The 12,222-nt window shown below is 39.8% G+C and overlaps 1 protein-coding gene and 1 long non-coding RNA gene across 4 annotated transcripts in view; one reads left to right on the plus strand and one right to left on the minus strand.

Moving 5' to 3' along the window:
* LOC309519201 overlaps positions 1 to 12,222 on the plus strand; it is a 189,797-nt gene that overhangs the window by 160,238 nt on the left and 17,337 nt on the right. The window lies entirely within an intron of this gene.
* The window catches only part of LRP1B (LDL receptor related protein 1B), a 768,212-nt gene that overhangs the window by 21,616 nt on the left and 734,374 nt on the right, over positions 1 to 12,222 (minus strand). For 2 of the 3 annotated variants that reach the window (XM_082196914.1, XM_082196913.1), the window contains 6 exons: positions 10,115 to 10,240; positions 9,228 to 9,392; positions 6,800 to 6,961; positions 4,237 to 4,411; positions 3,429 to 3,533; positions 2,924 to 3,037 (listed from right to left, as the gene is read on the minus strand). In XM_082196914.1, the coding sequence (XP_082053040.1) occupies positions 2,924 to 3,037; positions 3,429 to 3,533; positions 4,237 to 4,411; positions 6,800 to 6,961; positions 9,228 to 9,392; positions 10,115 to 10,240 (847 nt within the window). The remainder of the gene's footprint in view (positions 1 to 2,923; positions 3,038 to 3,428; positions 3,534 to 4,236; positions 4,412 to 6,799; positions 6,962 to 9,227; positions 9,393 to 10,114; positions 10,241 to 12,222) is intronic. The other variant, XM_082196915.1, reaches the window with a different exon arrangement.

Genomic DNA, 12,222 nt, shown 5'->3' on the forward strand with positions numbered 1-12,222 from the left:
GGAGGTGGGACCAATTCGGATGGTCCGCCCCCGCCACTTAATGGATCCAAATGGTTTCCAGAGAGTGGTAGGGGATGCTTTATCCCATGTTGATGGCCTTTCAGCTGACTCCCTGGTGGCCCGCTGGAATGCGGAGTTAACCAGGGCTATCGACTGTCTGGCTCCGAAGCGCCCTCTCCGATTGCATGGAGCCCGGACAGCCCCGTGGTTTTCTTCGGAGCTGAGGGCGATGAAACAATCGCTGAGACGGCTAGAGCGTCGGTGGCAGAAAACTCACTCCGAATCTGACCGGACACAGGTTAGAGCTCAACGTCGAGCCTACCAAGTGGCGATAGCGACGGCGAAGAAGACTTTCTTCACCGCCTCTATTGCATCTGCAGAAAATAGTAGCAGGAGACTCTTTCAGGTGGTCCGCAACTTAACGGAACCACCTTTACCATCGGGGCCTTGTAAAGACCCCAAGATCTCCTGCAACGATTTTGCAACGTTTTTTGCAGATAAAATCACTCATATTCGGAAGGAGCTAGACACCACCGTGGGAGCAGGGCTGGGGCGGGAGAGTGCTAGAGCCCTGTCTGGTCAAGTTGCATGGAATCAATTTCAATCCGTTACCCCCGAGGATGTGGACAGGCTGCTTGGACGAGTGAAACCAACCACCTGTCTCCTTGATCCTTGCCCATCCTGGCTTATAAAAGCTAGCCGGGAAGGGCTGGGCGATGGGCTCTGCGGGGTGGTGAATGCTTCCCTCTGTGAGGGAACATTCCCAGATCCGCTGAAAGAGGCGGTCATTAAACCGCTTCTTAAAAAACCATCTTTAGACCCGGCCAGTATGGCCAACTATCGCCCAGTCTCAAATCTTCCATTCTTGGGCAAGGTGATTGAGCGTGTGGTTGCTGAACAACTCCAGGCACGCCTGGAGGATGCGGACCATTTGGATCCCTTCCAATCAGGGTTCAGGCCTCATCATGGGACTGAAACTGCCTTGGTCGCACTGGTTGATGATCTCCGGCGAGCTAGGGACAAAGGTGAGAGTTGTTTCCTAGTTCTGCTGGATCTCTCAGCGGCCTTTGATACAATCGACCATAACATCCTTCTGGACCGTCTAGAGGGGTTGGGAGCTGGGGGGCACTGTTATACAGTGGTTTCGCTCCTTTCTCCTGGGCCGTGTTCAGAAAGTGGTGGTGGGGGATGAGTGTTCAGACCCTTGGGCCCTCACTTGTGGGGTGCCTCAGGGTTCCGTCCTCTCCCCCATGCTTTTTAACATCTATATGAAGCCGCTGGGAGAGATCATCAGGGGGTTTGGACTGGGTGTCCATCAATATGCAGATGATACCCAGCTCTACCTTTCTTTCAAATCAGAACCAGTGAAGGCGGTGAAGGTCCTGTGTGAGTGCCTGGAGGCGGTTGGAGGATGGATGGCGGCTAATGGATTGAAGTTGAATCCTGACAAGACAGAAGTACTGTTTTTGGGGGACAGGGGGCGGGCTGGTGTGGAGGACTCCCTGGTCCTGAATGGGGTAACTGTGCCCCTGAAGGACCAGGTGCGTAGCCTGGGAGTCATTTTGGACTCACAGCTGTCCATGGAGGCACAGGTCAATTCTGTATCCAGGGCAGCTGTCTACCAACTCCACCTGGTACGCAGGCTGAGACCCTACCTGCCCGCTGACTGTCTGGCCAGAGTGGTGCATGCTCTGGTTATCTCCCGCTTGGACTACTGCAATGCGCTCTACGTGGGGCTACCTTTGAAGGTGACTCGGAAACTACAACTAATCCAGAATGCGGCAGCTAGACTGGTGACTGGGGGCGGCCGCCGAGACCACATAACACCGGTCTTGAAAGACCTACATTGGCTCCCAGTACGTTTCCGAGCACAATTCAAAGTGTTGGTGTTGACCTTTAAAGCCCTAAACGGCTTCGGCCCAGTATACCTGAAGGAGCGTCTCCACCCCCATCGTTCTGCCCGGACACTGAGGTCCAGCGCCGAGGGCCTTCTGGCGGTTCCCTCATTGCGAGAAGCGAAGCTACAGGGAACCAGGCAGAGGGCCTTTTCGGTGGTGGCGCCCGCCCTGTGGAATGCCCTCCCATCGGATGTCAAGGTGATGGAAAACTACCGGACATTCAGAAAACATCTTAAGGCGGCCCTATTCAGGGAAGCTTTTAATGTATGATATTTTAATGTTTTTTTGGTTTCTGTGGAAGCCGCCCAGAGTGGCTGGGGAAACCCAGCCAGATGGGCGGGGTACAAATAATAAATTATTATTATTATTATTATTATTGCACCTAGTCTCAGTAGAAATGAGAGTTTTGAATTCAAGATACCGTAATACATTTTCCTGTTGCACAAGGCAAGTGTAGCTTCATATCTGAGTTGTGATTAAAAGCTGGCAATAAATAAAGATAAATTGCACATAGTAAAGAGATAAGGCAGATCTTCTAATTTGTTGTTGTTTGGAGAATTGCTTTAAAAATTCTTTTCTATTACATTGATTAAGATGTTTATCACTTCCAAGAGCTGACAAACTGTCTGCTTTCCTTGTTCAATTAATCTGTACATTGTAGAATTAAAGGGTAAGGTTTTAGAATATCAAACGGTGTATTTATGTGTAGTTTGGCATTTTTATAAACTTCAAGCTATTTAAATATAGACTTATTTATGAACCTCCTGACATGTCACCTTATTGTCATTATGTAGATAAATAGTAGTATAATATCCTGTCCTAATAATATAGCAATAGCATATCTGACACTATTTGAATACACTCATTAGCAAGACTACACAAAAGCTACATTTTATTGCACAAATGAACCCTGAGATTAAGTATAAATTGTGAAATGTATATGGATGTGCATGATGTGAACCAATGAACTGTGGCCTGAAATGATGTCACAAAATGCGCAGCATTAAGTGGAAGGTTAAACCTACTTGCATCTCGGTTCATTAAACGCAGTTAAAGTGCAAATTCCCTCATTCTGACAGTAGTAATCACAAGGGTTCACTTTCTGGTCACAGCGCTGACTTTTAAATCCCACAGAGCATCTGCAGAATTTCAGTAAAATACAGCTAAATAAATAAATATTCTGCCTTTTTTTGCCGAACATATTTTAAATGCATAGATAGTAGATAGATAGATATACACATCTGATGCTAAAACGTACAAGGAGAAAATATGCTCAGCATATCTATCTATGCACTAATTCAAGTGGGTACAAAGAGCAGTTATAACATATACTATGTAATTAAAGATGCCAATCACCCCTCTATCATTTCCAGTTAAAACTCTGAAAACTGTCAAAAACCAAAAAAAAGACCTGGATCAGCAAAATATTCATTACCACCACACTTGGTAAGAAAAGAAGATAAAATGGCACAAGGAATTGATTGGGTGTAAAAATGTTCTAATGATTGTCAGATACAGCAGCATACTCACAGACAGACGGGTATGTTTGTCTCTGGATCCAACTGACATATACCACCATTGTAGCAATAACCATCACATAATTGACAACTGGATGCAATCTTTCCATTTGTGCAGCTATAGGGGAAACATCATTACTGTTAGATACACTATTACTGTTGAATGCAGATTCTAGAAACCAAAGTCACTGCCAACCCATGTTGTTTACATTGTCAGTTATTTGACTGTACAAGGTTGAAAAAAGATAATGCATAGGAAGGTCAGAAGCCCTTGGATAATAAATAAATATCCAAAGATAAGCAAATTGTTCATATCTGGATGGTCCTGACAGTTCCATAGTAAAACACATGCCAATTATCCTAATTGTGTGATATGAAAACAGCAGACTGATTTACTCATGCCCATGTCCTTATTCTGAGATGAATGATTGAAGGATGTGAATTTATATCCAGGTAAGAATCAGAAGTCACTGATTAATATGTTACATTTTTAGCAGGGAAGTGAAAGGTACTAATGATTTTCATCCCTCCCATTCACACAGACACACACACACAATTTCCTGGGATATTTGTTCTTTTTGCCTTCTGGCTTGTTTTGAATCTCTGTGCTGATCGGAACAATTGGTATATATGTGTATTTTAAAATCTCATATATATATGGCACCAACTCAAGTTCAAGTACATTTGAACCACAGACTTGATACACAAGTAGTCAGTCATACTGTGTGCCACTATTTTGATACATGTTGATTAACTGTGCATGCATTGCACTGTTAAAATATTTTCCTCCTATTTAACTATTTATCATAATGTAGACTTACTTGCACATTATGTCATCGCTTTCCTTGTCCAGAATGCACTGCCCTCCATGGCATTTTATACATTTGTCTGTTTCACACTTTGGACCTTCATATCGTAGAGGACAGACACATTCTACATTGCCATCATCAGCAATGGTGCAGGATTCAGAATTAACACAATAATGATGGCAAACATCTGCAACGAATGAACATTTTATATACTACAAGTAATAAAAATAGGATACCGTATATTGTTAAACACAGCATCTTAATAGATTGATTATACCAACAGCTTCTCTCGCAACACAAGGCACTTCAATAAGATAGCCAATGGTCTTTTTTCACTTATGACAAATAAGTCTTACCACTATTCCCTGAGTAAGCATTCAGTTTGGCTGACTGTGGTTGGCATGACCACAGAGTTCCATTGGAACTGCCTTTTCTATTACCTTTTTACCTGTTGGGCAGATGTGACAGGAATCACTAGGAAGACCAACTATTTGATTCTCAGAAGATTGCTAAATGCACAAACCCTGTGTCTTCAATCTACAGATTTGGGTTTTCTTTGGAGAAACATGGGTGTCAAGTAAAATCTTCTTCCATTAAGCTCCCCACTTATATACCTCATCAAACCCCTCCTTAATGCAGGCCCATCCATAGAATTTGAAAACCCACTAGTTGACACAGCTCCAACGATTTCCTCTACCTTCCACACTACTCTCAAGGATTGCCCTAACATTTTCCATTGCTACAGGATCAGCTATCAAGAGCTAGAATAGGGAAACTTTGCTTACATGGCAGTCACCTTGGGTTTTAAAAACACAAGGCTATGCTCAAACCACTTTGCTTTCTCTTATAGACAAGGGCTTATTCTCTTCACTGTCTGTGAATGTGTTTATTATAATTGCTGTCCTGCATATATAATATATGGCAAATTTACATTAGTTACTGTGCATGCTTTTGTGTTAGTCTGTGAGAGTGTGTAAGTAAGGGGTGGCGTAGGTACACATTTAGGACAGTGTACAGTGGTTTCTACACACAAGCTGAGGGATTGTGACTGGCCCAAGGTCACTCAGTGAGCAGAAATTTGAACCCTCGCCTCCCATCCTCACTGTATACCACACTGACACTCTCTCTCAAAATTTTGATTTAAAATTTTACTCCACTCCTATTTAAGGGCTAATACTACTGGCCTGTATTACAAGATTATTGTAAAATTACTCCAACAATGCATGAGGAACATACTAAGGCCATAATGGTGTTGTAAGTGTTGTTTATCATAATGAATAAGTGATAAGCTACATAAGCCTATTTGGAGGTAATTGTTCTCTACTATAAGCCACAAAGTCTAATATATATCTAGGCAACAACTGCTTACAATAAATAATTCTCAAATCCTTGGAAGCTTTAAATAAATAACACCCCTTCCTTCTCCTTACTTTTATTTGCTCATTAATGGATTTAGTTTATCTGAAATATGCTGTTATTTTAGACTATGTCAGCAGACATTCAAATCTGATAATCAACACACAGTGTAGCGAGTACCCTTAAATTTACATTTAAATGAATTCTTTTTTTAAAAATGATGTTTGCAGAAGCAGTCAACCAGAAACAATTTGTCTGGCTTTTGAGTAAGCCTAAAGTAAATATTTTTTTTTTCTTAATCTGTGTGTCTGTCTGCATTGATTTATGTACTATATTGTTTTCAAATACCCAACTGAAGTTATTTTAGGATCCACAGAGTTTATTCAATACCAATAAGAAAAGAATCACCATTATTGCTGAGGGGTTTTCATTAAAAGCTTTGTATTTATTTAATAGTCTGCCTACTATAAATGTGCTCAATGAAAATTCTATTTAAGATGCATGTGATTTTCTTTCTTTTGCTGTTTGACAGATCTTGTTGTACAAATGAAATACTTTAGTATAATATAATAATTCATTGTATCAGAACTGTTCCAAGGCTTTCTTCTGGCTCTTCCAATTTTACAGTATTTGTAAGAAAAATTTAAATACTTCATGGCTTTGAATCTTTTTATTAGTTTACAACTTTGTTTTTGCGCTTTTTATTAATGGTGCATGTTGTGATTTTAAGTATGGGCATAGCCAGGATTTTTGTTGCGGGGGGGGGCGCAGAACCTCAGATTTCTATTGATTTTGATTGATTTAGGTGGGCAGCTGTCCCCCCTAAATTATGGCTGTAACGAGTTACATGCCATGATGTGGATACAATGTGAAAGCACTTTCTCAGAGGGTGGCTCAAAAAACTCTGGAATGCTTTGTCCAGTGTGTATTCATTCCTGCTTATTTTAGAAAGCTTTGTATAGCTGGTTTCAGCTGGCCTTTAGGGAGCTTTAAAATTGTACACAATAAAACTGGCTGCTATTTTGATTGTCTGATTAGGGTAGCTTTTATTACAATATAAATTTTAATTATACAGTTTTATTCTGGATGTTGGCTGCCCTGAAGTGTCTAGAAGAAGCTGTCATTTTTTAAAATAAAAAAATGCCGTTGGTATAGGTTGCTATTCATGTTTTAAACTTGCAAAGCTTTAGGTTTGCTGCCTTATATTGATAATACTTACAATATTGGCATCTGTCACCAGTATATTCAGGCTGACAATGGCAGCGGGGCTGATTTCCAGCAGTGACAGTGCAGGTCCCCCCATTTTGGCAAAAAGTATCACAAACTGTTTTGTTGCAGTTTGGACCTGTAAACCCCACTGTACAGCTGCATGTAGGCCTTCCTGGAAGACAGAAATTGAATTTGTAAAACTAAGTATGCATTTTTGACTGAAAAATATATAAGTGCAGTTAAGAAAAAAAATGTATGTTACAGACCAGTTATCATTCATGCCATGTACAACTAAACATTTTATAATTACTACTCAAATAAAGGAAATTTAAATTTAATAACATTAGCAGAAAGAATAACAGCAGATCCATAAGTGAAATGGAGGAACAATAAGCGATTTTGGCCCCTGTTTCTGTTACGCAAATATAAGATTCTAAATTTTCTTCTTGAATTCATTTAACATTTAAGGGTTATGAAGCATGGTTTTGTGTGTGTCTGTGTGTTTGCTGAACAGAATGCACAGAGCCTCAATGAGGCACTTCTTGATTAGGGATCTAGTGTCTAAAATGACAGCCAATTCATTTTAAATGTGCACTTCATTATTACAAAATAAGCAGCTGGAACTATGATACAATGTTGTAGTATCCCTACACCCTATGACAGCAGAGAAGGACCTATGGCCCACAGGTCTAATGAGGCACACTGGGCAAACTACACTCACTAAATTACTCTGGTGGTATCACCAACCACAATACTGTAGAGGAGTCTGCCCCTTTTGGCACTTCTAGCTTGCTGGACTCAATCCCCTATTTGACTTAGTGATTGTTTATATTCTTTCCTTTCTACCGAGTTTCCATTTATGCCCACTCTATCAATGATGTCATCCAAGACCAAGGTCTCCATTTCATCCATCTTGGTATAGAGGCTTCTAGCATTAGCATATTCAGACTTATAAACAGTGTCTCCCTTCAAGGGATAAAAATGAGAGCTTTCTATAGAAATAAGTGGAGACTTGTGCTGCAGTTTGGATTGGGAATCAGTGAGTCCACCATTCCCTCACAAAAAGCCTTCTGCAAAATGTGAGGTTACCCTGAGTCTCCTTCAGCATCATGGGTGGTTTATGTTTTGGGAACACAGGTGTGGCACTCTCAGCTGATAACTGGTAACAAAATATAAGATTCTAGCTTCAACATTCAATCCTGTGCATGTGTACTTAGGAGTAAGTCCCATTCAGTTCAATGGTACTTACTCCCTGGTAACTTTGAGCTCCTGCTTCTCCGTGATCCCCCTTCCCTCTCAGCTTCTCATACCACAACTGACCCCATTTAATAGATCTCTGTCCTTTGAGGGATTTACATGTCCATGGGTTACCAAGGAGAGTAGGAGGCAGGACAGTCAGCTTCTGCCCTCCCCCTATTTGCTACAAATATGTGGATCTAATCCTATATGTTAATCAGTTCAATAAATTCATTTCTACTGTTGTATTTTGGACACTAATTCTTGAAAAAGTAAAGTACATTTTTCATAAACTTTTGCTATTGTTAGTATTGCAGCTTTAGGTTTTAATTATGTTTGTCAGAGCCACGCTTTTAATTAACAGATGACATTTTCTCCGGTCGCTTATAATAGTTCAATACAACTGTCACAAATTTATACATTTTAATTAAAACTGCCCCAAACTCTACTTACGTGTTGTCCACAGAGGAATTTACCAAACGGCTTAACTGTAAGTAAACCACTAATGAATAAATCTAAGAGTTGGCGGTGAGATTTGTTTAACAAATTAACATTTGTGTCCAGATAATGAAGATCTATAATTTACAAGGTTGTGTTGCACAATTTTAACCCCCAGCACACTATGAATAGTAACTTGCAATTTGCCTAATTACTTACTTATTGTTATTACTTTGGATTTGATATCCCGCCTTTCACTCCCCTTCAGGAGTCTCAAAGCGGCTAACATTCTCCTTTCCCTTCCTCCCCCACGACAAACACTCTGTGAGGTGAGTGGGGCTGAGAGACTTCAGAGAAGTGTGACTGGCACAAGGTCACCCAGCAGCTGCATGTGGAGGAGCGGGGAAGCGAACCCGGTTCCCCAGATTACGTGACTACCGCTCCTTTTTAATTAAGCCTTGCTGCCAGTTTTGAATGCTCTATACCCTATTTGCAACATTTTTTTCTTGGGGCGCATTGGAAGAATCCATAGATATGGAAGCTATTCCTGTGCATGTATATTATTTTACCAGGATTATTTATTCCTCTATAATGCATGTGAATTTGGATGTTTGATTTTAATATATTTTTAGTATGTATCTGAATCAGAATACATGGCACAGTAACAATAGTAATAATAATATAACTTCAAAATTGTGTATTCATCAACTACTGAAACTTTTTTAAAAAACAACCTTTCACTGAAAAATGGTAGAAATACTCACCAAGGACAGAAGCTACACAGGTTCCTCCATTTTGGCAATAGTTGTTACAGTGGTTAGTTTCACATCTTTCCCCTGAATAACTTGGCCAACAGTAACATCTTTGATCACCCTTTTCATTAATAACACACCTTCCTCCATTTTCACAAGTCAGCTTACATGTATCATCTGTACTTAAAGCATAAACATGCAGATCAAATTCCTATAAATGTTAATCCAGGCATTCAAAGAAAATGAATGCTAGAATGATGTGAATCATGTGAGCTATAAGCATTTCAGAAATCTTGCAAAAATGTGCGTATTTGCCTTTACAAATAATGTATGTCAGCTACTTTTCACCTTGGCAAAAATATGCATTGATGCAACAGGAATGATTTTGTACATTAGTGCCTCCTAACACGGTTACATTTCCATATCCATAACATGATATGGCTGTAGGAAATAATAATATTTCTTGCTCTGATCTATTATACGACGACTGAAATGAATGTGCAATCTCAGATTTTAGCAGAGAAGCACAAGTCAGAGTTAACACTTTTCAAGTCTCCATGCATTTCATGCAATTTAGTAAGTTTTTCTGAAGTTGTTACAGTTTTTGAAATGTTACAGTTTTTCAAAACTCATCCATTTGTTCAGGCATAGGCAAACTCAGCCCTCAGATGTTTTGGGACCAGTGGTCAAGGGTGATAGGAGTTGTAGTCCCAAAACATCTGGAGGGCCAAGTTTGCCTATGCCTGCATTAGTTCTTAGACCTTTATATACAAAACCATAGGAACTGAAATCCTGCAAGGTTCTCCTGTTGGCTATTTGCCAAAAAGGAGACAAATAAGTTAGCAGCTGTACATTCATAATCATATTCACCTTTTCTTATAATAAATTATAATACCCACCTAAAATGCTCAAATCACTGCATGTTCCATTAAACAATGACTTTCCTTCAGGACATACACAAGCGGCACCTGAAGGGTTGAGTAAACAGAGGAACTCGCAGGTAAACTCCAAACAAGGATTGAGTGCTGTTTGAAGAGGGAGGAAAATCAGAAATGCATAAATGGATTATTTCTGAAATAAAGAATAAACAAATATGCCAAGGCCTTAAATTAATTAAGAGTCATGCCCTGAACAAATCTCTATGAATCAACTTGTGCTTTATATAATTAGCAATGCATTTAATTCCAGAAATAGTATTTTTGTCAGTGAATATTTTCTAAAGCAATCTGCTGTTCTGTTACTATTTTAATAAGTATTAATAACAGTCGTCAGCTAATTAAGATTAATGTTCCTTTAAAATCCTGTGATGCAGAAACTCTGATACAGAAAAATGACAGGTTGGAGAATTTTCTACTTAGAAAACAATCCGGTCAAAATAATTTTTAAGTGTATTGATTTCAACAGGAGGCATTAAAGCACATGACCGACAACACAATCATATACCTGTCTCTCCAGATTAAGTTCAATGGGACTTGCTTCTGAGTTGAGATATTTAAGACTGCATTGTATCTCTCTTAATTATATAACTGGGCAACCATTGCATAAATGAAAACCAAACTGAGGCCCCTAAACCTTGAGGTGTGGTCACATTTCAGCTTCATGGGCTGTGGTACTGAGGAGCATTAGCCTTGGTATTTTGCTGCATATATTTACTTACTTGTAGCATCATCCTAGACCCTTTCTCCTAATGCTTTAATATCTGTATGTTCCTCCTTTTGTGCACTCATCTCCATAGTTATCATGCGGTAAAGGTAAAGGGTAAAGGGACCCCTGACCATTAGGTCCAGTCATGACTGACTCTGGGGTTGCGGTGCCCATCTCGCTTTATTGGCTGAGGGAGCTGGCGTTTGTCCGTATACAGCTTCCGGGTCATGTGGCCAGCATGACTAAGCCGCTTCTGGCGAACCAGAGTAGCGCATGGAAACGCCGTTTACCTTCCCGCAGGAGTGGTACCTGTTTATCTACTTGCACTTTGACGTGCTTTTGAACTGCTAGGTTGGCAGGAGCAGGGATCGAACAACGGGAGCTCATCCCGTCACAGGGATTTGAACCACCGACCTTCTGATCGGCAAGCCCTGGGCTCTGAGGTTTAACCCACGGCACCACCCGCGTCACAGCGCCACCCGCATCTATCATACGGTAGGGCTGAGCATAACACATGAGGAATTATAATATTTGATAGAAGGCCATATAAATATCTTAAGCTCTCCAACTGGGTTCTGTGCTTAAAGAAGTAACTGCATCCAGTTTGAGAATAATAATTTATATTTATTCCAGAGTTCAATAGGTGGGCATCAATCACTCTATCTGTTAAGTTTCAAGCACTTAGAAATATATTTATAATTAACCAAGAGTATGTTTTAAGATCCTAAATTGTGTATTATCTCTGCTTAATCAAGATCTAAAAGTCCCAGTAGACTTTCAAGAATAAAAAGAACACTAAACCTAAGTGCTTTGGCTAGGTATCAAAATGGGCAATTAGTTTTCCCAACTTAAAATTCTTCTTTCAGTAAAACTATTGGGAGTAATCTTCTTCACTTTATATGATATGCTATGGTAAAATAAAAAAAAATGATGTATTCTTATGTCTGAAGTATTTATACAGAATAGATTTTTTTAGTTAACGGTGCTTTGTAAAATGAAAGACTTTTAATTTAAAAGAAAACTTATTTTTAAAATATTTCAACAATTTTACTTGGAAAATACAATACAGTCAGTCCAAAGATAAGTTTATCTTAATTAATTTTTTTCCACAAACATACCTGGCGACTGAATTATGACTATTACAAGATAACAAAGCCAATTAATTAGCAACATTAAAAGTTCACACCCAACTCTTTGCTAAATATCAGTGCTCGATGGGGAGACCCAAAATCAGACGAACTGCATTGAGGAAAGAAGGCAGTTGGTCTTTTATTGCAAGTGTACTGGTTACCTTTAGTTTTTTCCCCCATGAAATGCTTTCTACCCCAACCCCCACCCCTTCTCTTCTCTTCCCCCTTTTCTC

Source organism: Podarcis vaucheri, assembly GCF_965113315.1.
Source record: "Podarcis vaucheri genome assembly, chromosome: 1".
Taxonomy (NCBI): domain Eukaryota; kingdom Metazoa; phylum Chordata; class Lepidosauria; order Squamata; family Lacertidae; genus Podarcis; species Podarcis vaucheri.